We start from the raw sequence: 27403 nt of genomic DNA on the forward strand, positions 1-27403 counted from the left end.
TGGATAGGTCTGGAATGATAAATGCCAGTTGTAACAGCAGTTATCTCTCTGGGAAGTGAGATTGGGTGGAGGGGAAACGGATTGTTGTTAGAGTTATAAGGAAATATTTTCTTGTATTTACAAGTACATATTTATGGCTAAAAAGTTTTCTTTTAAGGTTTCATGGACTGTAAGAATAGTAAAACTTTTGATTAATGTTTGTTAAAAAAAAACTGAAAAGTTATGTTCTCTAAAAGATGTGCACTTTCCTCTTACTTTCCTTAGTGACTCACTAAGACTTTCCTTGCAGGAACATGCTTACCCAGCGGATGAACTCATGCCTTTGACCTGCAGAGGTCGCGTTAGAGGCCAGGAGCCAAGTCGGGGTGATGTTGATGATGCCTTGGGAAAGTGAGTATTAACAAAGGGCATAACATGGCAGCTCAAAGTTCTCAAGTCTTAAGGCATCTTAGAGGCAGTGTGTAATTGTGAATCTGGGAATTGGTTAAATTTCAAGACTGTTTTAACTATCCCGTTAAATTCCTTTATTCCTTTCTGTTATCTTTTGTACAATATTAATCAGTTTACCTCTTAGATCAGTGAAAAGTTGAGTTGCTTGTTAAGATGAATGTGACTTTTAGAATGTATATAGTTGTTGACACTTACAAGGTGTTGATGCATTAATATTTTTTATTTGCTTTTAAAAGAGCTAATGAATATTTCTGTTCACTTTGAAAGATTTGTCGTTATGCCTAATCTAAATGTGATGTTAAGGCTTTTCAGGTTCTTTTAGTGTTTTATAGGTTACATGGTACTGTAGATGCATGAAAGTACTAGTTAATGGAATAATGGAAACTTCCAGTCTCAGTAGGATTCAGATAATGTCTTATATGTTCATGAATACAAATATTCAGAATTCTAATGTTTTGTATCTCACTATACTTGTGTCATAGATTTTCCCTGACACTGATTGATTCTTTGGATACTCTTGTGGTAGGTTTGATTCTTCTTAAATTATTTTATGAATTTCATACTATGTGTGCTCAAGTACTATGAATATAATTGTAGTACAGTAAGTCTGAAATAAAAGTTTTCAGAATTTAAGATAATTTGATCTTTGCTTCAAAGTAAATCTTTCATATTATTAAGTTGATAATGTCATGTGAATGTCAAGTGAAATTATATAGAATCATGGAGATACTCAAAATTTATAGGTATGTTAGCTTACATGGTGGCCCCTTAATCAGAAAAGTTGTTTCCTTTTGGACAAGTAGATTGAAGCTATTGGAAGAAAGTAATTCTAAAAAATGCTCTTGATATTCTTGTTCCAGAAAGACATGCTGCAATGATACTGAAATTGTTAAATTAAAATTTTTATATGTTAGGTCCATTAAAATTTTACTTCTTTCTCAAAAATGATTTTAAATACCAAGTGATCACTACTTAGCACTCCTTTTAGACCTGATGGGAGGCAAAGTTATTTAAATTAATTCTCGTTGGGGGTGGTTTGTGATGGCAGAGGGGAATGGCTCAGTTCCAGCTGTCATGATTTCTGAATGTAGTATCTTTCTAGTTTTTTACTCTCAGATCATTTATGGTATAAAAATAGGCTTGTTTCAGAATTTTACTTAAGTCATAATTCTCAAAGTTGAATTAATATCTAAAGTATTGATTAATATTTTTAAAAACACAACAAAAAATCTTTGTGGTGGCAGAAAATTTTCAGAGCCTGGCTTTTCTTCCCAGTACTGTTTCTATATTTTTATTTCACTGGGTGATTCTTTTCTCTTTTTCTTTTCTTTTTTAATCAGAGACTCTCAACTATATCAGCATCTTAGGAATATTACTTAGGAAGTTTAAAAAATAATCCTTCTCTCCCAAGTTGTTCTGATTTAATTTTCCTGAAGTGGGACCTGGCATTATTATGTATTTCTCTAAAGCTTCTCTTTGTTTATAAAATTTAACCATAGTTGAGACATTTTTTGTTGAGAAGCCCATGATTATTGAGACCTTTTTTAGCTGTATCAGAGTTTTGAAAGTGGTGATTTCATTTTTCAGAAATAAAAGGAATGTGTGAACCATATTATAATGACTATAAGAGAGACTCTTGTGTGCCTTATTTTTGGTTTAGTAGTCCTATGTGTTCTGCTATGTTAGGAGAAGAGAAAAAGATAAATAGGTATCCCAGGAGACACAAATTGCCACCCTGGGAGAAGCTAAGTGGTGTTATTTATTTATAAGTGTAGCTGGGTGATACACCTCATGTCTGTCTTGATACAGGGGAGTGAGTGAGGGGCAGTAGCTGTGTATTAGGAAAGACCATAGGTGGATGTACATTTGTTTCTCATTCTGTCATCTTGGCTTTATCCTTATATACTGGAAGCTCTTCATCATCTCTAAGCTCTTACTGATTTTTATGAACCTGAACCTCAGATATTCTATGTGTTTTAAAATTTTTTATCAGAAATGAAGGAGAAAATGTGTTTCTAGGCTGCATAACTTCCCTATATTTAGAAGTCTACTGGTCTCTAGTTGAGCAGCCATTATTATAAATAGGTTCTGTTCCTCTTTGAAATTAAACCACTTTGGCAGTGGTTCTCAAAATATGATTCCAGCACTACCAGCATCAGCATCACCTGGCAACTTGTTAGAGATACAGATTGTAGAGCCTCATCCCGGGCCTGTTGAATCAGAAAGTCTGGGAGTAATGCCCAGGAATGTTGTTTTTTTCTTTTTAAACAAGCTTCTAGATGATTCTAATATATGCTAAAGTTTTAGAACCACGTGTAATGATGCAGTGCTTTTTAGACTTGTTTGCTACAAATCACCTGGGGATCTGCTAAAATAAAATGCAGGTTGTGATGGAGCAGACTGAAGGCAGGCCCAAGGAAATGTTTTTCTAACAAACTGCCACTTGGTGGTGCTGTTGCTGCTGGTCGGCAGACCACACTTAGAGCACTGTTTGCTGTAACCTGAGTTCTTGCTCCCTGTGGCAGGGAGTACCAGGAAGTGATCATATAATATTAATATGTGACGTTGGCCAAATTATCTAGCTTCTCTGGACCCCTGTTTTCACTTCAGAAGGGCCTAGATTGGATATCTAAGATACCTATTAAGATCTACTTAAGCAGAAGGATTAAAAGAAGTTTGAAAGTTTTTCCTACATTTAGAAGGAATGTTGTACATTTTATCAATACAAGTATTTAATATGTCTAATTTACTCTGTGATCATTTTTTGATTTGTGGTTTCTTTATTTGAAAATAGTAGAGGACATATCACTTGGGACAGGATGCAACCTTATTGTTTTTATTTTGGTCACACCACAATATGTTAAGTAGAACTTCTGTTGTCAGAGTTTGATCTTTCGATTTAAACTCTTGTTCATAATTCTAGACATCTCGTTTCTATTGATTGTAATGAAATCAAACCTAAAACTTTAAATTTACCACTAAAGTCAACGTTACCATGAAATCTACAGAGAGAAAGATACTGAACAGATTGAAGAGGGGAAGGGAAGAGACCTGAATTTGTTCTTTGTCATCAGTTAGGAGCTTAAGAAACCCGTCAACTAATGGAGCTATTAGAATGAATTTTTAGCTAATTATGGACAAAACTCTCATTTTTATTCTTCTTTGAAACAGATAGTGTAGGTACTATTCTTGGGAGAAATTCTCAGGAGATAGTCTTTGAAAGAATAAGATGAACAGAATTATATTAAAAAGATGTGCGTGTGTGTGAGGAGTGAGTAGAACAGTTGTATCTCCCGGAAGTGATACAGGTCTTTGTACATTCACATTTGTGGCTTCAGAATTTACATGGACTTTGAGACTGAGAAAGAAAAGCACTCAATTTAAAATCAGGTTTTATATTATATTACACTCAAGGCTTACTCTAAATTTTACTTAAACTTTAGTCACTCTTATGTTTTATGCCTAAATTCGAATTAAAAAAATTTTTATTTCCTTTTGGCTGTGCTAGGTCTTCATTGCTGTGCACGAACTTTCTTTACTTTAATTGTGGCGAGTCGGGGCTGCTGTTTGTTGCGGGGCACAGACTTCTCATTGCCATGCCTTCTCTTATTGCAGAGTGCAGACTAAGTGCTTGGGCTTCAGTAGTTAGGGGGAAAACAGCTCATTAGTTGTGGCTCCCGGACACTAGAGCACTGGCTTAGGAGTTGGGGTGCATCAATTTAGTTGCTCCTTGGCATGTGGAATCTTCCCAGACCAGGGATCAACCCTACATTCGCAGGCAGATTCTTAACCTCTGGACCACCAGGGAAGTCCCTAGATTAGGATTTTTAGTGAAGTATCAGATCAGATGAGAAAACACTATAAAATATTATCAAACAAAAAGATTAAACAGTCAAGTAAAGGAAAACTACTTTTAATGGACCTGAGATCTAAATAACATCTACTTGTGCAACCTTAATTTAGACTGAAAAATCGACACAACCTGTGTAATGACAGTGACCCTCCTCTGGAGCTCATTGCAAGCATCCAGAGTTCTTAGCTTCGTCAGGATTATAGACCCTCATGGTAATAATGGTAATAATAGATAGTAATGGTATCAAGCACTTACTAAATCAGGTGCTCTACTAAAAGTGCTTTACATGCATTACCTCATTTAGGAAAATAAACCTCTGAGGATAGGTATTTCCTCTTTTTATAGATGAAAGAACAGCCTCAGAGATGAGACTAAGGAACCAGAATTCAAATCCGAGCTTGTTCTTTAGCCCAACATTGCACTGCCTCCTCAGTTAGGGGCCTTGATGTCCAAGGGGTGAAGATGGCAAGCGTTGTATGGTTTAGGATCAATTGATCATTCCCTGGAGGATGTGCTTTCTTCCGAGACTAAGCAAGTTTTAAAATGATATTTGACGAATAGGGTGGGTTTTGTTTTGTTTGACTTGGGAAGCAAATCCCAGTAGAGTTCACCTCTTGCAGCTCTAGGTCATGGGTTATACACACCAGCTAACAGTTCTGATGATGATTGTTTTAAAGTCCTAATGATTTTTCAGTGTGTCTAAAAAAAAGAAGTATATAAAGATTCCTTGCAATATAAATAGGTATTTAATCTTTTTCAGTTTTAGATAGTATCACATTTTTATAATATGCTTAAGGGAAACATTTTTTCTGTTATTTTTTATAATCTTAAGGTATTAACTTGCTATTAGTAGCTCATTCTGAGGATATTTCTCTATGTCTTGGTTGAAAATAACTTTACTTTAAATAATTTTCTTCTCCTAGGTATTAAATAAAACTAAAGAATTTGAAGATGCAGTGAGAAAAGTTTTAAGAGATGTTAACTTAGATAATGATGTAGTTGTATCAGTCTTTGAAACAAACATCAGAGTTCTTGGGTAAGTATGTGAGATATTAAACTCTGATTTTAATAACAGAAGAATAAGGGTATACTCTTTATTTCTTGGTGGTAGTAAAGCAAGAAATTTCTTACGTTTAAAAAATAAAAGGTGTGATACTGTAAAACACAGAGACTGCGGAATGACCCTGCTATATGTGTGGCACAGTCAGCAACAAGCTTTGGAAATAGTTGCAGACTCAAATCAAAGGTAATCCTTGTATGTTGTTTAAAAAGGACTGACAACAGGTCAAGTATTTGCATATTAGCTACATCACAGTTTTTTTGTCAGCTTATCTATTTTACTAACCTTAACACTTCTTCAAGCCAAACTGAATTTATAGGATTACCTTTGAACTAACAGTTTGAAATATTCTTGGAACACAGGAAGTGCAGGATTTATTAATTCACGTTTCAACATTATTACATTTTTATATTTAATGGTTATTTTTGTGTTACTGTAACTCATTTCCTTTTGTCACACAGGCAAAGTGAGTCTATTCATCAGTTAAATTTAAAAAATAGTTTTTTAGCTTTTCACAGAGTTTATTAATCTATTACATTTAATAAAGAGTGGGGAATTTTTGTTAATGTTACACTAAAAGTCAAGAGATTTCAGGGTGCTATAATTAAAATTAAAATTTGTTAAAATCAAATGTGTTAAACTTATTAAGATAAATGATTCTAGGTTGTTTTTTAAGAAAATGTATGGTATTTAAGAATGCCAAACCCTTTCATCGTCGTTTAGTCGCTCAGACGTGTCTGACTCTTTTTCAACCCTGTGGACTGTAGCCCACCAGGCTCCTCTCTCCATGGGATTTTCCAGACAAGAATACTGGAGTGGGTTGCCATTCCCTTCTCCAAGGGCCAAACCTTTTACAACAGTTACAACATTTGATTCTTTTTTTTTTTTCATACCGGCCATGATTTAATAATGGTTTTTATAATGGTTTGCCACAAACTGAGTAGCCAGAGTTAGGTAAGAAATTATGTTCTTCTGTGATTGTTCCTTATGTACTCTAAATTGTTGGTAGCAAGATACCCACATCTGTTTAGGTGATGATATGTAAGTATGTGTACAATGTGACTAATGTTTCATCTCTCTGGTTGTAGGGGTCTTTTGGGTGGACACTCACTGGCAATCATGCTGAAAGAAAAAGGCGAGTACATGCAGTGGTACAATGATGAGCTTCTCCAAATGGCAAAGCAATTGGGCTACAAACTTTTACCAGCTTTCAATACTACCAGTGGCCTTCCTTATCCAAGAGTAAGTAATTCTGAAAAATATGGCAGCCTTTGTATACTTCTTTGCTGTTTTGAAAGAATCCATTTTTGTGATCCAGCCATTGTTCCTTACCTGCTTGAGGCTGGAAAAATAATTGCTTCAAGCTCTATAACAAATTTATATGAACATTTTGGTTAATTTGCATTTGAGTGGTGTGAGAATTTAGATTTGTTAAAACTTTTTGTGTCATTGCATAAGGTTATGCTGCAGAAGGAAGAAACAAATGCCAGACTAGAATTTGGGCCCAGAATTATTGTGCAGACGATGTGGTGGAAGCAGTAGAGTAGGTGTTCACTCCCCAGAGGAGAGGATATTGAGAGAATACAGGACAGAGGGGAATGAGGAAGCACAGCAGTGAAAAGGAGATTGTGTGGAGACTTAGGAGGAGAACCGCAACATAGCGTATGGTATTAAAAATACTAAAAAAAAGTTTTAGAAGGAGACGTTCCAGCAAACATTAGGATAATTAGGGGTAAACAGAGCCTTGAAGGATCTAACGTGGCAGAATAAAGGGGAAGAAGGATTCGACGTAGGTGAAAGAATAGGGACATTCATTTTAAGATTTCCTCTATGTTTGTAGTTAAGGAGAGTTGGCAGCACAAGCACAGTCAGTTGAGGGAGTTTTTATTATTATTTATTTATTTGGCTGCATTGGGTCTTTCATTGCAGTCCATGGGCTCTTCGGTGTGGCAGGGTAGCTTCTTTCTAGTGGCAGGCCGACTCAGTAGTTCCAGCTTGCAAGCTTAGTTGCCCCGCAGCATGGGTGCCTCAACCATGGAGTGAACCTTTGTTCCCTGCGTTGCAATTGCAAGGTCGATTCTTAACCACTGAACCACCAGGGAAGTCCTAGGAGTTATCCCCCCGCTCCCCGCCCGCCCACCCAAGAAAATTTTATATTTAAGGCAGAGGGAAAGGAGCTATTGAAGATGGGAGGAACTCTCTCCTGATATATTTCATTCTTTATTATTAATAACAGTATTATTCTTTCCTTCTTACCTGGGCCAGACATCTCAGCCATTACCAAACTCTGTTTATTTTATTTCTTACTGTTGCTTTATTGTTGAAACTAATATAATTGTATTCATAAACTATTATAAATGTATATTTTACTCTTCTCTCTCTAGTTTTTGCTTCAGAGACTTAAAAATTAATCTTACTAAAGCATGATTTTTATCAAATTGCCCTCAGAAATTTACTGACTCTGCCTTTTGCACTGAATGTCCTTTAACTTCCAGGTTTCTTTCTGGTTTGGCAGTCGACTTTCTTTCTGAGGTTCTTTCATACCCGTACCCCAATGAAATGCATGCTCTGTTTCAGACAAAATAATCTGTTTGTGTTTTTCAAAACACCGAGGGAGTTCTTTGGAGAAGGCAATGGCACCCCACTCCAGTACTCTTGCCTGGAAAATCCCATGGACGGAGGAGCCTGGTGGGCTACAGTCCATGGGGTCGCGAAGAGTCGGCCACGATTGAGCAACTTCACTTTCACTTTTCACTTTCATGCACTGGAGAAGGAAATGGCAACCCACTCCAGTGTTCTTGCCTAGAGAATCCCAGGGACAGAGGAGCCTGGTGGGCTGCCATCTATGGGGTCGCAGAGTCAGACATGACTGACATGACTTAGTAGCAGCGGCAGCAGGGAGATTTTGGTTTTGTTTTTCATTTCCAAACCTTTAGGCTTGCTATAATAACTTCTCTACCGATATAAATAAGACTCATTTCCTCCATCAGGAAATCTCTGGAGATCCAGCGTGATAGTATATGCTTTTCAAACTGGAGGTCGCAGCCCATTCGTTTACCCATTAATTTAGTGGATCGCGAAAACATCTTTTTTGTTGTTTTTGTTTAAGAAACAGACTAGTATTAAATTTCTATCTAGTCTGTGATATTTTTAAATAGCTCATCTGTGAATATCCTTATACACATCTTTTTTACTTATTTCTTCCTAAGGATAAATTACTAGAAGAAAAAACAAAAAAGCCATAAAATAGGGAATGCTTTTTAAGGCTTTGTGTGCTTATTGACCAGTTGTTCTTCAGAAGGGTTCTACTTTACACTTCCTCTACTGCTGCCCACACTGTCTGTTATCTCTCTTCAGCCAATTTGTGCTTCCCTGATAGCTCAGCTGGTAAAGAATCCTCTTGCAATGCAGGAGATCCCTGTTTGATTCCTGGGTTAGGAAGATCTGCTGGAGAAGGGATAGGCTACCCACTCCAGTATTCTTAGGCTTCCCTTGTGGCTCAGCTAGTAAAGAATCCGCCCGCAGTGCAGGAGACCTAGGTTTGAAACCTGGGTTGGGAAAATCCCCTGGAGGAGGGCATGGCAACCCACTCCAGTATTCTTGACTGAAGAATTTCATGGACTGTATAGTCCACGGGGTTGCAAAGAGCTGGACACGACTTTCAGTTTCACTTTTAGCCAATTTAATGAGGAAAAAATGGAAACATGTTCTAATTTGAAATTTCTTTTGCTTGTATGGTTTAAAATTTGAAATCTCTTTGCTTATTAGTGTGGCTTAAACTTTCTTGTTAATTTTTTTGTTTCCTTAGAATATTAAAATTGAAATCAAAATTATTTTAAACCATCTAAATGTTTAGTTAATTGAATTTACTTTTAGTAAATATTTTTAGTTTTTATTATAAGTGGAGGTGCTGAATTTAGAAGAATCTAGCTGTTCTTCACTTTTGTTATAACATGAGAAGCAGATAAATTGAAACAGAAGCTACTAAGGTCATTATCATAAAACAGTCATATTACTTGCTTATCCTCAGAAGTATCAATATAATTTTAAAAATTATTTTTTTAGAAGAGGACTACAGGTAGAAAATAACTACCTTCCCATCCTTCTTAAATATAATTAGTAAATACTGCTTTTGCTCATGAAAATTAGTACAATCAACCTCTCTTGGATATGAATACATAATTGATAATATTTGCAACAGTGGTTTTAACACAGAAGTATTTGCTGGACAGAAATGCTCTTGAGCAGTTAATGGTTATTTAAAAACCTAGAGCTCATTTCTGGTCAGCTTGGTTCAAGTTTATATTGTGGTGTTATTTGGCTGGTTGAAACATTTTTCTTTGTGTTATTTGTTAGTCTGTCAGCAAGGTAACATACTCTATATTTCAAAACTTTAAAACCTGTGAATAAAATTTTAATCTTCTTTTAAATATATACTATGCTTAGTTTTTTCTCTATGAAAGACTAATACTAATACTTTTTCACAGATTCTCAGTTAAACCTCAATTTGTTTTAGGATTGGAATAGTTTCCTAATTTGGTACTGACTAGTTGAAACTGTCCAGAGAACACGATTGTTATAGCAAGTGTTTGCTTTGTATAATTATTATATTGATACTGAATTTTGATACCCTTGAAGAAGAAGTTAAGTGAAAACTTACTTATCCCATGAATAGTATGTGCTTACAGTGTACTTCCCTAGATGGTAATTGGAAAGTCACAAAGATCAGCAGATAAAATTTCAGAGTTATTTTATCAGTTATTCTCATGATCTGATTAGAGTCTCAATTGAAAAATGGTTTCTTATCCAGAAATCATTGTCTCTTGATAATCACTAATGATAATCTTCTGATTTTATTTAGATCAATTTGAAGTTTGGTATAAGAAAACCAGAAGCTCGGACAGGTACTGAGACTGATACCTGTACAGCCTGTGCAGGCACCTTGATCCTTGAGTTTGCTGCTCTAAGTCGATTCACAGGAGCGACGATATTTGAGGTTTGCTTTTCATAGTTTGGTCTCCCGGGTATTGGCATAAATAACTACTTTATAGCTTTTCTTTGTTGATCAAGTATTAAGAGAATCAATTGGAGGATTTCTGTTATCTTAGTGAACATTTTGTCTAAATTACAGTACATAGTTTTTAATTGTGAAAAGCACAATTAAAAAAGAAAGTACAACTTTGCATTTTATTCACAAATTGTAACTTTTTAGTTTTATTCTTAGAAAATGCCTTAGCTGTATTACTTATGAAATTTGATGTTACAGATGTCTTGTATGAAATACTGTGTTGCTTTGTTTTATTGTTAGACTTCTGTGTAGTCTACTGCATTTCTGAAAACTTCACTAATCTTCTAAAACATAGTGAAATTTTTGCACTTTCCTTCATTGAGAGTCTTATCTGTAAGTTTATTTACTTCAGCGGAAATATCATTCATTATCCAAAGACTTAATATCCTCCAAATAGTTTGTTGTGAACTAGCTATGTCTCACACTTTTTTATTTTAGCTAATTATTTAACCATGTCATTGGAGTGCAATAGTAACAGCCTATGTTCAAACATATGACTTAGAATTATTTCAGATTCAGCAAATGATGCACATAGAATAAGCAGAAATAGGAACTGTATAATTCTAGTATTTAGAGACATTAGGTCTGAGTATACATAAAACAGGGCTTCCCTCATAGCTCAGTTGGTAAAGAATTTGCCTGCAATGCAGGAGACCTGGATTTGATTCCTGGGTCAGGAAGATACCTTGAGAAGGAAATGGCAATCCACTCCAGTATTCTTGCCTGGAAAAATCCCATGGACAGAGGAGCCTGACAGGCTACAGTCCAAGGGGTCGCAAGAGTTGAACACGACTTAGCGACTAACCACCATACATAAAACAAGTTTAATGGTCTTTGTGTGGATGTATGTTCAAAGTATCTTCCATTCAGTTCAGTTGCTCAGTTGTGTCCAACTCTTTGCGACCCCATGAATCGCAACACACCAGGCCTCCCTGTCCGTCATCAACTCCCGGAGTTCACTCAGACTCACGTCCATCGAGTCAGTGATGCCATCCAGCCATCTCATCCTCTGTCACCCTCTTCTCCTCCTGCCCCCAATCCCTCCCAGCATCAAAGTCTTTTCTAATGAGTCAGTTCTTCGCATGAGGTGGCCAAAGTACTGGAGTTTCAGCTTTAGCATCATTCCTTCCAAAGAAATCCCAGGGCTGATCTCCTTCAGAATGGACTGGTTGGATCTCCTTGCAGTCCAAGGGACTCTCAAGAGTCTTCTCCAACACCACAGTTCAAAAGCATCAATTCTTCTGCGCTCAGCTTTCTTCACAATCCAACTCTCACATCCATACATGACCACTGGAAAAACCATAGCCTTGACTAGACGGACCTTTGTTGGCAAAGTAACGTCTCTGCTTTTCAATATGCTGTCTAGGTGGGTCATAACTTTCCTTCCAAGGAGTAAGCGTCTTTTAATTTCATGGCTGCAGTCACCGTCTGCAGTGATTTTGGAGCCCCCAAAAATAAAGTCTGACACTGTTTCCCCTGTTTCACCATCTATTTCCCATGAAGCAATGGGACCGGATGCCATAATCTTCGTTTTCTGAATGTTGAGCTTTAAGTCAACTTTTTCACTCTCCTCTTTCACTTTCAGCAAGAGGCTTTTTAGTTCCTCTTCACTTTCTGCCATAAGGGTGGTGTCATCTGCATATCTGAGGTTATTGATATTTCTCCTGGCAATCTTGATTCCAGCTTGTGCTTCTTCCAGTCCAGCATTTCTCATGATGTACTCTGCATAGAAGTTAAATAAGCAGAGTGACAATATACAGTTTTGATGTACTCCTTTTCCTATTTGGAACCAGTCTGTTGTTCCATGTCCAGTTCTAACTGTTGCTTCCTGACCTGCATATAGGTTTCTCAGGAGGCAGGTCAGGTGGTCTGGTATTCCCATCTCTTTCAGAATTTTCCACAGTTTATTGTGATCCACACAGTCAAAGGCTTTGGCATAGTCAATAAAGCAGAAATAGATATTTTTCTGATATTCTCTTGCTTTTTCGATGATCCAGTGGATGTTGGCAATTTGATCTCTGGTTCCTCTGCCTTTTCCAAAACCAGCTTGAACATCAGGAAGTTCACGGTTCGTGTATTGCTGAAGCCTGGCTTGGAGAATTTTGAGCATTACTTTACTAGCGTGTGAGATGAGTGCAATTGTGCGGTAGTTTGAGCATTCTTTGGCATTGCCTTTCTTTGGACTTCCCTGGTGGCTCAGATGGTAAAGTGTCTGCCTACAATGCGGGAGACCCAGGTTCAATCCCTGGGTTGGGAAGATCCTCTGGAGAAGGAAATGGCGACCCACTCCAGTACTCTTGCCTGGAAAATCCTATGGACAGAGGAACGTGGTAGGCTACAGTCCATGGGGTCACAAAGAGTCGGACACGACTAAGCGACTTCACTTCACTTCTTTGGGATTGGAATGAAAACTGACCTTTTCCAGTCCTGTGGCCACTGCTGAGTTTTCCAAATTTGCTGGCATATTGATTGCAGCACTTTCACAGCATCATCTTTCAGGATTTGAAATAGCTCCACTGGAATTCCATCACCTCCACTAGCTTTGTTCATAGTGATGTTTTCTAAGGCCCACTTGACTTCACATTCCAGGATGTCTGGCTCTAGGTGAGTGATCACACCATCGTGATTATCTTGGTCGTTAAGATCTTTTTTGTACAGTTCTTCTGTACAAAGTATCTTAAGAACAGGTTAATCTTATTTTGGTTAATTTTTATTCTTTAACTTGCTGGCTAATATTTTTCCTTCATTAAAAAAAATGTCATTCTTTACATCCTTTCTACTTTAATTTGACCTGTAAACTCTGAGATGCATTTACACTTGAGGAAAGTGAGACTCAAAGATGCTTGACTAGTGGGTGAAGGAGTGGAACCAGGATTAGAATCCATGACTTTCTGAATTCAAAGCCCAGCCTCTTTCCACTGGGTTATTTTATATTTTAAAACAATGCTTTTTCTTCAGCTTCTTGAATGTGATTTATTATGGAAGAAGCAACCTCATGCAGTTGACAGAGACTCAAACTAATACACGTCTGATAAACTACAGTCTGAGGCCAAATCAAGCCACTGCCTGTTTTTCTAAACAAAGTTTTATTGTAACAGAGCCAGCTCATTTATTGATTTTTGTCTATGGCTGTATTTGTGCTACAGTGACTGAGTTGAGTAATTGTGACAATGACTGTCAAACCCATAATGCCTAAAATACTGTCTGGCCCCTGTCAGAAAAAGTTTGTTGACCTTTGGTCTGATATATATGAAGAGCTCTGAATTCTCACATCATTAATAGCTGTCCTGTAGTCTAGTTTTAAACTTTGGTTAAATTGTTGATTTCACTGGTCCTGTTTCTTTAGCTATAAGATAGGAATAGGGAAATGTAATCTTTATGAAATTTTTTCAGCTCTGAAATTACACGATTAAGTAAAGTTGCAATCTGCTTTGTTTTAAAAATTCAGCATAAATAGATTGAGTCAAGAATGAAAACTATTTTATACCCTGTTCTTAAATCTGCAGAGTGACAAATTGGTTTAATGATTTCTTTTATAGAAGTACTTCTGCAGTGCTCAGTAGATTCATGCTCTGAAATTAATTTTAACTTAATTCTTTTGTACGTGTTCTTTGTTTTTTTAACATCTTTTCATCCAAAGCCAAGAATTTAATCAGAAATAATTTAGTGTCCAAGGGATAATAATAAATGAAAAAAGAGAAAAATGTTATTATAAGGTTATAATTTTGGTACTGTTAAATGAATGCTAGTTGCTTTACTTACTCTTCACCAGCGAAGTTGCCTGCTATTTAAAATGTAGGATTTGAAATGCCTATTCTGTTTCAGAGATGGCATACTAACTTGGAAATTCTTTTTCAGTTTTGTGAATGAGAGTATCTAAGGAGATTTTCACTTTGCATTAAAAGATAGAAATTATTTTAATATATGCCAACTGTTTTTATTTCAATAATTCCTGTGTGTAAATGTGAACCTATACTACAAGAGTAGATGAACAAGGATGGTCTCAAAGTGAGATCATTGGCACTAAATAGCATTTTTAGAGTCATTCTTTCTAACTAGACTCAATTAGCTGAAAGAGCCAGTATTTTTGACTTGTAAAGAAATTTAATGTATAAGTGATCATCTTTGGAATTTTACTTAATCCTAAAAGTATACTATAGGCCTTTAAATTTTTGTTTGGCAAAGATATACAATTCTTCACGTATGCTTTTCTTTTTTTATTATAGGAATATGCAAGAAAAGCTCTTGATTTTCTCTGGGAGAAAAGACAGAGAAGTAGTAATTTAGTGGGTGTGACTATAAATATTCATACTGGAGACTGGGTACGAAAAGGTATGTAAGTGGGACTTTTCAAATTAAACCTTCACATTCTAAAAATGGTTGGGAAATAAAGGATTTTTGTTTGTTAAAATAGTCTTTATGACATTATAAAGCATAATTTCTCACAAGATTGCTGGAATTTTAACAAATGTAGCCAAATTTTCTTCCTTGGTGCCAAATAATAGCACACTTATTCCAGATAGCTTAATATCCTATTTCATACCTTATAGCATTATAAATGAAACAATACAATAATTTCTTTGAGAACCAGAGGAACAGAATACCTTAACCATCTCACATCAAAGTGTAATTAAGTGGAAATCTATGTTTAATAATAGTATCATCAATCTTTTTTTTTTCTTACCGCCAGAAATTGTGTATAGCATGGTAACTAAGAGCATAGACCCTGGAACCATATTTTTGGAATTCAAGTCATGTGATCTTGGGCAAAATATGTAACCTTTGTGTGCCTCTGTATCTGTGAGAATGAGAATAATAGTACTTACTTCATAGAGTTATTATGATTTTGTTGTGTTGATTTCTGTTTTTTGTGTTTTTTTAAATAATTTTTATTGGAGCAAAATTTTTATTATATAGTTGATTTACAGTGTTGTGTTTTTGCAGTACAGAGTTATTACAATTAAATGAGTTAATCTCGGGAAGATCCCCTGAGTAGGAATAGGCTCAGAGTTTAAAGTGTCTGCCTCCAATGCGGGAGACCCGGGTTCGATCCCTGGTTCAGGAAGATCCCCTGGAGAAGGAAATGGTATTTCCCACTCCAGTATTCTTGCCTGGAGAATCCCATGGACGGAGAAGCCTGGTAGGCTACAGTCCATGGGGTCGCAAAGAGATGGACACAACTGAGTGCAGACACACACACACACACACACGGGGTCGCAAAGAGTTGGACACAACTGAGTGCAGACACACACACACACAGACACACACACACACACACGCACAAGCACTTAGAACAGTGCCTGGCATATGCTACGCTTACTATGAGGTAAATGCTCACTAATGTGGTTTTAATTCTTTTAATTAAAAATTTCACTTTTGGGAATCTGCTTGAGGAAACAGTATAAAAGGTAGAAAATCATTTGTTCCCAAAGATGTTTATCACATAAAATTATTTGTAGTGGTGGAAAACTTGAAAACAGACTAAGTGATCATCAGTAAAGAGTAGCATCAATATTGAGAATTATTTTACATCAGTGTTGGAGTAGTAAGTTATTAAATTGAGTTGGATCAGGGGACAAAACATATAACAATGTTTTATGAATAAACAGGATGTAGAATCATATAAAAATATGATCTTTATAAGACAACCCTATAAAACAGGCATAAACAAATGAAAGTACACTGGACTGTTACTAATGAGATTTGTTTATCTTATTTATACATTTCTCTGTTTCTAAAGGCTTATGTATAAAATAAATAATTGCCTATATTTAAATAAATGAAATATAAATATTAATTTGAACATATTAAAATTATTGCCTCTATTCAATACTGTCTGAAAAATTTCAAAGTGTTATCTAAATGGTCCTTTCCTGAAACTGATCTGAATCGTGGCTTCAGAATTGTGCAGTTTTTCTTAATTCACTCTCATCATTGGTCCATGCATGGCTCATTTTATTTAGTTCATTTTTAATAATATATTAAGTACTCACAGATGGACTGACCATCCGTTATAAAAATAGCTAACTTGACAATATACTACTTCTGCTTATGGTCCTCAACTCTCCATACCTTTGTAATCTCGTACCTCGGTAATCCCATATGTCTGCCTCTAACTGAAATACCCATCATTCTCATCTTGTATCGCTCAATCCCTTGCTTTCCTTTTATACATTTTAATGCATCCACATGTATTCCTTAATGTACATATTTTTGTTTTATTTTTAACTTATAAAACGGTATCATGTCATATGAGACCTTTTGAGATTTTTCACCTAAAATTATATTACTGAAATTCTTGCACATTGTTGCATGATGTAGTTCATTCTGTTTTGACTGCTACATAATACTTTATTGTGTGAATAAACCATGGATTTGTAAGCATTTAGGTTGTTTCTAGGATTTTACTCTTGTGAACCCTAATGATGTGAGTGTTTTTGTGTTTCTTCTGTTGTACATGTATAAAAGTTTCTCTTGTCTGTATATCTAGGTAGAATTTTTAGATCATAGACTAAGTTAAAGTTCAATGATGGGAGATATGTCAGATTGTTTGCTAAAGTTGTTTCCGCTTTGTACCACTTTGTACTTTCACCAGCAACACAGAAGAGATCCTGTGGGTTAGCATCCTCTCCAGCACTTTGTATTGTCACACTCCAAGATTTGCCAGTCAAATGACTGTGTAGACGATTTCCCATGGTGATGCAATTTGTATTTCTTTGAACACTGATGATGTTGAACACGTCCTCATATTTATTGGCTATGTGTTTCCTTTGTTTAAAAAAATGGATATTCTTACATTTTTGTCTATTTTCTACTTAGTTACTTGTTCTTTTAAAAAATTAATATTGATATTTTTATGATACTTATGATCTGTGTGGTACCTATCCTTTGAAATTTATTAAGGTTTTCTTTTTGGCCTAGAACATGGTCAGCTTTCACTTGTGCCTAAGAAAAAAATGTGTGTTTTCTAATTGTTGGATGTAGAGTTCTATATATGTCAATTTTCTGAGTGAATAATGTGCAGTTCCTTGCTAATTTTGTTTGCTTGACATATTAAGGAAGGTTGATAATATTTCTGACAATGTACACCTATTAGTATCTCCCTGTAGTTGTATTTTTTGCTTTATATATTTTGTTGGCTGCATTAATTTAAAATTGCTCTCTCTTCATAGTTGAACCTTTCATCATTATGTAGTGATCATCTCTAATAATACTCTGTTAAAGTCTTTTTAGTCTGTTAGTAATACAGCTATGTCAACTTTATTTTGCTTAATATTTCCTTGATAGGTCTTTTTCTGCTCTCTTTCAATCTTTGCAGATGCTCATGCTATAAGTGTTACTCCTGTAAAATTTATAGATTTAAAAAATCTTCTTGTCAGTCTTTGTCTTTTAATTGGTGAATTTAGTTCATTTATGTTTATTGGCATTTTTAATATATTTGGATTTATTTATACTATGTTAATTATTATTTCAGTTTGTCTCACCTTTTCTGTTTCCTTTTAATCCTTTTGTTTTTAATTGAAACCTGTATTTACCTCCTAGTGAGACATGAACTTCAGCCTGCTCTGCCATTTTTTTGTCCCCCTCAGTTCCAACCCCTCAGCCACTGTTAGTGTTATATAGATATTTAGTTCTTTTTGGTTATGAATGTTTTCTCTTTTTGCTTTTGGTCTTAATGCTGCTCCTCCTCCCTCTTTCATTAAAAATATTCAACTCTAACAAGGTATTTTGTCACCTGTACTTTGTATATTTCTTGCAATATCTCTTAGTTTTGCCTTTCTTCTTGTATAAATATTTATCCCAACCGATTTTCAGTAGCTTTTAATAGCTTCTGAGGCCTTAGATGCCCAACAATAATTTTATTATGCTTTCATATTTGAGAAAGTTTGGGTGTAAATAATCTTCTGTTCAAGTTCTTTCTTCTCAAATCTTTGAAAATACAACTCTGTTATCTTCTTATTGTTCAGTGGCTAAGTCGTGTCCAACTCTTTTGCAACCCCCTGGACTGTAGCCTTCCAGGCTCGTCTGTCCACAGGATTTCCCAGGCAAGAAAAATGGAGTGGGTTGCCATTTCCTTCTCCAGGGGATTTTCTCAACTTAGGGATCAAATGTGCGCCTCCTGCATTGGCAAGTGGGTTCCCTTGTCAAAGGGAAGCCATTGTCTTCTTAAATTTTTTTTTTAAAACCTTTTATTCTGATTTTTATGTTCTTATTTGTGATCTGCTTTTTCTCCAGAAAATTAAGAATATCAAAGGCAGAAAAGTTTCTGAAAATGTAACAATAATTTTAGGTGTAGAATTTTCTTTATTTCTCCTTTTGGTATTCTATGGGCTCTTTTGATTTAAAATCTGTGTTTTTCATTGCTGAAATTTGATTTTTTTTTTTAAGATATTTTATCTCTTTCATTTTTATCTCTTTTTGCAATTCCTATTATTACATGTAGTCTTCTGGGTTTGCTGATTTGTTCCTCAGCTATATCCTAGATGCTGTGTATTCTATCCATTATGGAATTTTCTTATGTTTTTATTCTATAATTTCTTCTCAGTTAAAAATTTCTTGTTTTGTATTGCTAATCTTTTTCCTGTCTCTTTAATGTGTTTATTAGACTAATTTTAAATCTTGGTTTGCCTGTTTTAATATTTTGTACCTCTGATAAACTCTTACTCCAGTACTTTCTTATTTTTAAAAAGTCATGCATCTTAAATGTTTTTGTTCTATAAGTTCATGTTGACTTGTCACCTACTTTTTGGGAAAGATTCCAATTCCTATCAGCCCTAGTTATCATAGGGATGGATTCTGAGAAGTTTTTAAAAATACCAGTGCCTGGACTCCTAGAAATAATGATTTGATTAGCCTGGAGTATGCCCTGGTTATAGGGATTTCTAAGATTATAATTGTAATTATAGCTTAGATTGTCATTCACTAGCCTTAAGGGTTTGAAGGAGAAAAGGTTGGGAAGAGAGTATCTAATATTACTTCCCATCTCTTTTTTATTTCAGTTCCTTACATAGGACTTCTGTGCCGCCCTGATTTTATTCCTGAGGCTGCCTAGAGTGTATGTCTGAGTTGTAGCAGCGGTGGGAGGAGACGTGGTATCTTAAGGCAGTGGTGGTAGAGAAACCAGAGCAAAATTCCAGCAGGTTTTCTGCTGTTCGATCCTTCTATAGTTATGCCTGGCTGCCTTCTGCTCCAGAACTAAGTTCCTCCCCTCCCCATAACCCACCAAGTTTGTACAGTTTTCTTCTTGTTATTTTCTTTCTTTGGTCTTCTGTGATGATCTTGGAGGAAAAAGCCCCCCCATTATGCTAGCTTCAGCAATGGAACTGTCACCTCCAAACAGCAGCAGTGTTGTTTTCATATCTGTTATAACTAAAGATTGATGGCTAACTGATAAAGGATCCAGTTAAATTGCATAATAATACCCTCTAGTGCTTCCTCTTTGAAGTTCCTCATTAGAAAATCAGCTTTAAAAAAATTCTTAAAACTAGTATCTCTGGCTTTTAAACAAGACCTCTGTAGCCAATTTTACAAAGCAAAAATTTTTTTTAAACATATAAACTATTATCAGTAAAGGAACCTATTAGATATATAGTAGGGTTAATGTTTCTATAAATATATAACTTTTACTTTTGACAGTTTCCTATTTAGACTAATATTTCATTCTTAGTGTGTTAGTACCTTATACTCTAAAGAATTTTTAAGACTTGTTTAATAAAAAATCACATTTATATGTATTTTCCATAGATAGTGGAGTTGGAGCAGGGATTGATTCATATTATGAGTACCTATTGAAAGCCTATGTCTTGCTTGGAGATGACAGCTTTCTGGAAAGATTTAATACAGTAAGTTGTTCCAATTTTGTATTAATTTTAGAGCCAGTTTATAATTTGTGAGATTTTGATAGAAATTCAGTCATTTGAGTGATACTTTGAAAAGTTATTTTAAAATATATAGTAGTTTTTTGTCAGTATTCTTGATGTTGGACAGGGACAGGGTAAAAAGCTACATACATTTCAAAAACTAGTTTGCAAAGTAGTTTTTATTTTCATCTATCATCAGAAGTTTTCAAGATTTTCCAGTAAGTAATAAAATACATAGATAAGATTTTTACCTAATCTTTTATACAAGGAAGAGAATTTAGTGAAGCTAGTTACTAGTTAGCTTTCTCCTTTGTATTCTAATTCTTTTTGGAATAGTTAGGAAGTTTGACTTGGTCCTTGACCACACCAAGTATCGGGGCTTTGGAGACTTGAACAAACCAGTGAATATTTGTTTCAAAAGCAGGTCTGTAAGTCTTTAAGACTCACAGGCATATTTTTAGGGGTGAAGGAGGAGATTATTGAACCTGATTGGATTGCCTTTGTCTATTATTAAATCAAACTGAAATTAATTAGAATAAACTCATCAACTGTGTCACCACATTCTTTTCAAAATAATTTACCATTTCTTTTCCCTCTCATGAGTTTACTCACATTACTGTGGCATGGTACAATATAGTGGCTAAAAGTATGGGAGCTGTCCTATCTGGGTTTAAATCCTGGTTGTACCACTGGTTTTGTGATTTGGGGCAAGTAACTTAGATATTTTCCTCTATTCCTTATCCACAGAATGAGAATTAGTTATTTAATTTTTTTCTCAATACTGTTTATTGGGAAGATTAATGAGCTAATACATATGAAATGATTAGAACAGTACTTTAAGATCTAGCTGGTACTCAATAATAGTTAACAAATAATAGATGAGTTAGGGGGAAAACCTAGTAAAAGTCCTAATAAGTCATCAGTTGAATACTTTTAGAAACACTATTACATGTATCATTTATTAGATTATAACAAGATTTTCTTGAGTTGCATGAGGACAGATACTATTTTTTTTGTTGGTTTGTTATCATTCACTGACTCTGACAGCTCAACCTGTTGTTGTCAAGGCTGAGAAATTCTAGGAGAAGATGAAAGAAGGGGAGAAGAATTTTTAAGACCGTAAAAGACAGAGGTAGTGGACCGTAAGAGTGGCAGCACCGATGAGATGCATTAGTTTAGGTAACAATTCCTTAGTAAATTTATTCATATGTAAATTCAGGTTTCATTTCTTCACAGTGCTGTTAATGATATGCTGTATTTAAAACAGTACATCTTTTCTCATCGACTTTCATGAACACATATTGTGACCTTTTTTAGCACTATGATGCCATCATGAGGTATATAAGCCAGCCACCTCTTCTACTTGATGTGCATATCCACAAGCCAATGCTGAATGCTCGGACTTGGATGGATGCTTTGCTTGCCTTTTTTCCAGGTTTGCAGGTAAAAAAAACAAACTCTTAATTTTCTTAATACTGAAGTAGAATAATTAAGTGTATTTGTGATCTCCAAAACTGAATTATCAAAACAGAGTCACACTCAAATTTGTGTTAACCTGGATTGTTCTGTGTATATAATGATTGCAAATAACATCAACTCATGCTTTACTAGGTTATTTCGTTGTTATTGTTGGTTTTTAGGTCTTAAAGGGAGATATTAGACCTGCTATTGAAACTCATGAAATGTTATATCAGGTGATTAAAAAACACAATTTTCTACCAGAGGTAAGCAGATCATATTTGGAATTCTACTTCAGTCTATAGATTGATAATTTAAAGGTAGAAAATGTCATTTTTAAGATTGGTTCTTTTTTATTTTTCCTGGTTAAATATTTAATACATTTTGGGTTTACACAATGTATGTTTTTCCTTTTCCTTATGTATTAAGAGAAGTCTAGGATAATGCTGACAGTTTATTAATTTAATATTAAAAAAATATTCCAGATTGGTATTTCTCAACCTTTTCTAATCCATACCATTGCATATTATCTCATTCTGGCTTTGACACATACCTGCCAGCTAGGGAGACTTTTGTACTTTTCATTTTCTAAAGTGTATTTTATAAAAACCACATACATTGAATATGCTTTGCTGATCACATGTGCTCCCTGGAAATTTGGAAATGTTAGCTCTTCATGCTGTTTAAGAATTGTTCTCCCTGGTTTTTATATGTTAATAATAAATATTCTTGCTAGCTTGATACTGCAGGATTTTAATAGCATGCCTTTTGGCTTTCCAGAAGTGTACCATAAAAATTTTCCAAATTTGTATATGACTACACCCTCTTTGAGATATCTAAGCATCTCACCAATACAGAAGGCTTCCTGAAGTGTTTGTTTCAAGCCACAGAGGATTTGAGATTCTTATTTAAAAAAGAAAGAAGAAGAGTGCATATGCTAAAATAGAAGTAGGAGGGTGAGGGACTTAATAATTAAGAGGAAAAAGTGGTGAAAAGGAAAAAAAAGAAAACACAATTATGTGGGCCATCAGGACCTGCGTAGTAGCATTACTGAAGTCATAGTTTTTCCTAAGCTTCCTAATAGCCAAAGTGATCATTTAAAAAAGCAATCCCATTTAATTGGTAAAAATAACAGCCTCACAAAAATGAATTGTGGTTTTAAGCAATGAAAATTTTCATTTCATAGATTGTTATCAATATTTTAACTATTTTTACTTGTCTGTGATCTAATTTACATACTGCAATATACTCTAGAACTATTTTTTTAAATCATACTTTTATGAATATTTGTATGTTGTTTTGTCTAGGCATTTACCACAGATTTCAGGGTACATTGGGCTCAACATCCGTTAAGGCCAGAATTTGCAGAAAGTACCTACTTCTTGTATAAAGTAAGCTAATTTAACTCTCTTTTTGCTATTTAGCCCTCATTCTCTATTGGATAACTCACTATCTTATAATAATAGTATTGGGTTTTCAAAATTCTTATATAATGTTATAATGGTTGGATAGATCATGGTTCTTATTCATCTAGTTCATAGAGTATTGAAAGATGCAAGAATTGACTTCTAAGCTTTATGCCTTTTCAAAACGTTTGTTAAACATTGCATTAAAGAGAAATTTTATACTCTAGAGCTGCTTTCTAAAGCGTGTCTCTTGCCTTTTTTTGTCAGGCCGCCCTTCTGGGCATTAGAAATTCCATTTAAAGCCTAAGATGGACAGTTGTGCTGCCTTCCAGTTGTGTGTTTAAGAAACTCATAAAGCAGACGCGTGGCTTATTTTCAGAACCAGGTTCCATGTAACATGTGTTCAGTGCCTGGCGCCTTGTAGGTGCTTGATAAATATTTGATAAATGAATGGTTATATGGTGCATATAAGCTGTGTATATGTATACGTATATTCTCCTTTTTAATAGGCTACAGGAGATCCTTACTACCTTGAAGTAGGGAAAACACTTATTGAAAATTTAAATAAATATGCTAGAGTGCCTTGCGGATTTGCTGCCATGAAGGATGTTCGTACTGGAAGTCATGAGGACAGGTAAAACAATTCCTAACCTCCCCTTTCCTCAGGGTAACTCTGAAACAACACAAAATATGATTCTTAGTTAGCCTTCAGATAAGCTTAATGCTTTTACAAGGGTATTTGAAGATGTAAATCTTAGTTCATTGTGCTTACTTTTTTTTTTTTAACTCTCTTAAATAGGCTTATTTTAAATTGTTTGAAAGTTTGTATTTTTGCCATAGTGACTGGCATATACTAAGTGCTCAAATGATTTTTAAATAGATGAATAAGTGATTGTTAAACATCAGAACCTTGGTCTTTGGAGTATTAGGAAAGTTGGAGTTTTCTTCTTTGTTAATAGTTTTTTCTATTATGTAAAATGTTAGAAATCATCAAGGTGATGGTGCATGATCTAAATGATGATTCCTGTTCAGTCAAAAGCATTGTGGTTACTGTGTATATTCTTATTCTGTTGTTGATTTGGAGGGCTGTGGAGGATTGTTGGCAGGTTATATTTTATTGGATGCTGGATAGATGTAGATGACGTGGAGCATTCAAGATACAAAAAGCATGCTTTGGTTAATGTGAAAGTCACTAAGATTCCAGTTATTCCAGGATCATTCGATTTGGTTGTTTTAACTGCTCAGAACATAGCAACATGTCTAAATGAACATTAAAATTTGTTCATTTGGTTAGCAAATGTTCATTCCACAAATATTTACTAAAATGTGTTATGTGCCAGAGTTATACTAGTTTTTGAAGATTACAGATAAACAAATTTGTCCTTTCTATCTTTGAATCATTGGGGTAGGCAGATAAACAGGCTTTAAAGTATTGTGTTCGTGCTATGGAGCATATTAAAGGGATGTGAAATGCAGAGTGGAATGTGATAGTTACTTAAAGGTTTCTAGAGCATCTCATGTCCTGAAGGATCAGGACTAGAAAAAGGAAAGTGGTAAAAGGAGTTCCCAGTGGAGGAACTAGGAACAGGGGAAACACAACACTCATTGTCTAATCACAGAGTTGTCCCTCAGTCCTTCTCTCAGAGTATTCAGGTAATAGTTGATTAGACTTGAGATCTCCTTCCTTGACCACAGCTGATAAGAAATGGATAGGTTTCTGGAAGCAGGCATACAGAAAACAGCAAGAAATGAAAGCAGATGGCTTGTGTATTTATCTGTAACATTTATTGGCTACTTCCTACATTCTGAGAACTCTTCTAATTAAACACTTTCTATGTTTAATTCCTTTGATCCTTACAACAGCCCTCTGAAGTATAATTTCTGTTATGATCTTCATTTTATAGATGAAGAAACCAAGGCACAGAGAGGTTAGGGAACTTGTCCGAGGTCTCAGAATTAGTTAGATTAATTCTAATCAAGGCAGATAGGCTTTTGACTGTATGCTCTGCTGGCAACTCATTAAAGGAACAGTAATTAACTGTCTACTGTATACCAGATGCTGCTCTTAGGTAAGAGGATGAAAAGACCAATTAGAATTAGTCCCTGCCCTCCTGTGACTTGCAGTAAGTGAGGAAGGTGGGTATAAAAGAATCTCAAGTCTTAGTTGCATTCAACTCTATGTGAACCCGTGTAGCCTACCAGGCTCCTCTCCATGGGGTTTTGTAGGCAACAATACTGAAGTGGGTTGCCATTTCCTCCTCCAAGGGATCTTCCTGGCCCAGGGATCGAACCCACATCTCCTGCAAATCTCCTGTGTTGCAGGCAGATTCTTTACTGTGGAGCCCCAGGAAGCCTGATGTGTGCTGAAGTAGAAAGAAAAGTAGCAGGTGGAGGAATTACAGAGGAAGACATGATTTACTATGTCTAGAGAGTTCCATTTTTTCTAAATTTAGCATTCTTTTTTTTTTTCTTCTGCTGAATATTCCTTATATGATATTTCTGGATCTCTTATTGTTGCCTTTGTCCCATTCTGATTGTATTATAGAGTGTCTCTTAAAATGTCACATCCAGAATTAACGGTACTCGAGGTGTGCTTGGCCCCCCACACCGTTACCATCTGGGTTCAGCCACAAGATGGGTCATTTTCCGAGGGGCTGACGGGCTTCCTCTCTCTGTCCGCTGTTTTGCACGGTAGCATTGTATCTCTTGGATGCATTTGGTCCAACAAAAGGTTGAGAACTGCTAATCTTCATCATACCATGTTATTAGATGTGCTTTAGATTTTTTCAGCAGGTTTATTATGTTCAACACACAGTGAACTTGTGGCCAGTTGACCTCAGTGACTTGCTGACAAATGGGTGTTCTCTATTCTGCTCTTAAAAAGCTGATTTTTTTTTTTTAATTGTAAACTTGGGACTTAATACTTATCCCAGCAAAATTTCATTTTATTGGGTTTTTTTTTGTGTGTATCTAGACCAAAAGGAAGGCTTAAATATCATCTCAGTCATCTAAAATGTATTAGCCAAACAACTGTTTTCAGTGATTTGGGGTTTAGATAAGTATGCTGTAAGAATTTCCATCTAATACTCTGCATTTGGTTGTTTATTCCCCTGCAGATCTACCTTATTGTCTGGCTCACCTATGCCTCCCCTCCGTGCCCTCCCTCCCAGTTTTCAAAATAGAAATATCTGTATCTTTCTAATAATGATCACTTAAAGCATTTAAATGGCAAAAAAGAATATGAAAATTTTCCTGCAATACTTTCCTACTTGCCATCCTAAGATTATCACTGTTGGCAGTTTTATAAACAGTCTTCCAGACAATTTTAATGGCTGTGTGTTTGCATTTATGTATATAGTTATGGTTTTTAAGTACAAAATAGATTATGTGATACAATACTCAAACTCACTACCTTTACCCTACTCATACTGCAGTGATCTTACCATGTCTATTCTTTTCTGAGCGTTTACAAATTATCTGTTTCACAGTCATCTGTGGAATTTGCCAAAAATCAATATCTTGCCATATATACACTATCATGAGTAAAATAGATAGTGGGAAGTTGCTAAATAACACAGGGAGCCTAGTCCTGTGCTCTGTGATGACCTAGAGGGATGAGATGGGGGGTGGGAGAGGAGAGGAGGGAGTATATAATTATATATATTAATTATAATTATAGATTAATTAGATATTATATATATATAATTATGACTGATTCACATTGTTTTATGGCAGAAACCAACACAAAATTGTAATTTCCCACCAATTAAAAAAAATTTTTTTAAAGCAACATCTTGCACATTAGTTTATAGTTCTCAAACTAGCATTTGCTCATGATAGTAACTATCAGCCCTCCAGATAAAGTTAAATTACCATAAATGTATTGCAGGTTGACAGGGAAGTATTTTATCTATTCTATAATGATTAACATCCAAAATGTTCAAAAAAGTTTTGAAACATTATAGGTGAGTTGTTCTAAAATAAAACATCATTTATATATGGGAAAAATTATGATAGTTCTATTTTTAAGCTCATATGCATGCCAAGTGCTACGCCAGATATTTGACATTATAGAATCTCATTTAGTCTTTACACCACTATTAAGCATGTATTATGTCCTTTCAGAATAACTGGAGCTCATGGTCCTTATATAGTATCCCCTTGGTGTCATAGCTAGCCATTGGAAGGTCTTTTCTATTCCAAAATCCCCAGATCCTTACCACTATCTCCAGCTTCCTCTCCATTTCA

At 35.2% G+C, this 27403-nt stretch overlaps 1 protein-coding gene across 4 annotated transcripts in view; it reads left to right on the forward strand.

Annotated features, from left to right (window-relative positions):
* Nucleotides 1-27403, forward strand: part of EDEM3 (ER degradation enhancing alpha-mannosidase like protein 3) — a 72857-nt gene that overhangs the window by 22998 nt on the left and 22456 nt on the right. For all 4 annotated transcript variants that reach the window (XM_070384808.1, XM_070384807.1, XM_070384810.1 and 1 more), the window contains exons 3-13: nucleotides 290-390; nucleotides 933-972; nucleotides 5227-5339; nucleotides 6452-6605; nucleotides 10225-10359; nucleotides 14658-14763; nucleotides 20176-20273; nucleotides 21609-21734; nucleotides 21932-22015; nucleotides 23057-23140; nucleotides 23665-23789. In XM_070384808.1, coding sequence (XP_070240909.1) covers nucleotides 290-390; nucleotides 933-972; nucleotides 5227-5339; nucleotides 6452-6605; nucleotides 10225-10359; nucleotides 14658-14763; nucleotides 20176-20273; nucleotides 21609-21734; nucleotides 21932-22015; nucleotides 23057-23140; nucleotides 23665-23789 — 1166 coding nt within the window. The remainder of the gene's footprint in view (nucleotides 1-289; nucleotides 391-932; nucleotides 973-5226; nucleotides 5340-6451; nucleotides 6606-10224; nucleotides 10360-14657; nucleotides 14764-20175; nucleotides 20274-21608; nucleotides 21735-21931; nucleotides 22016-23056; nucleotides 23141-23664; nucleotides 23790-27403) is intronic.

Source organism: Bos mutus, chromosome 16 (assembly GCF_027580195.1).
Source record: "Bos mutus isolate GX-2022 chromosome 16, NWIPB_WYAK_1.1, whole genome shotgun sequence".
Lineage (NCBI taxonomy): Eukaryota > Metazoa > Chordata > Mammalia > Artiodactyla > Bovidae > Bos > Bos mutus.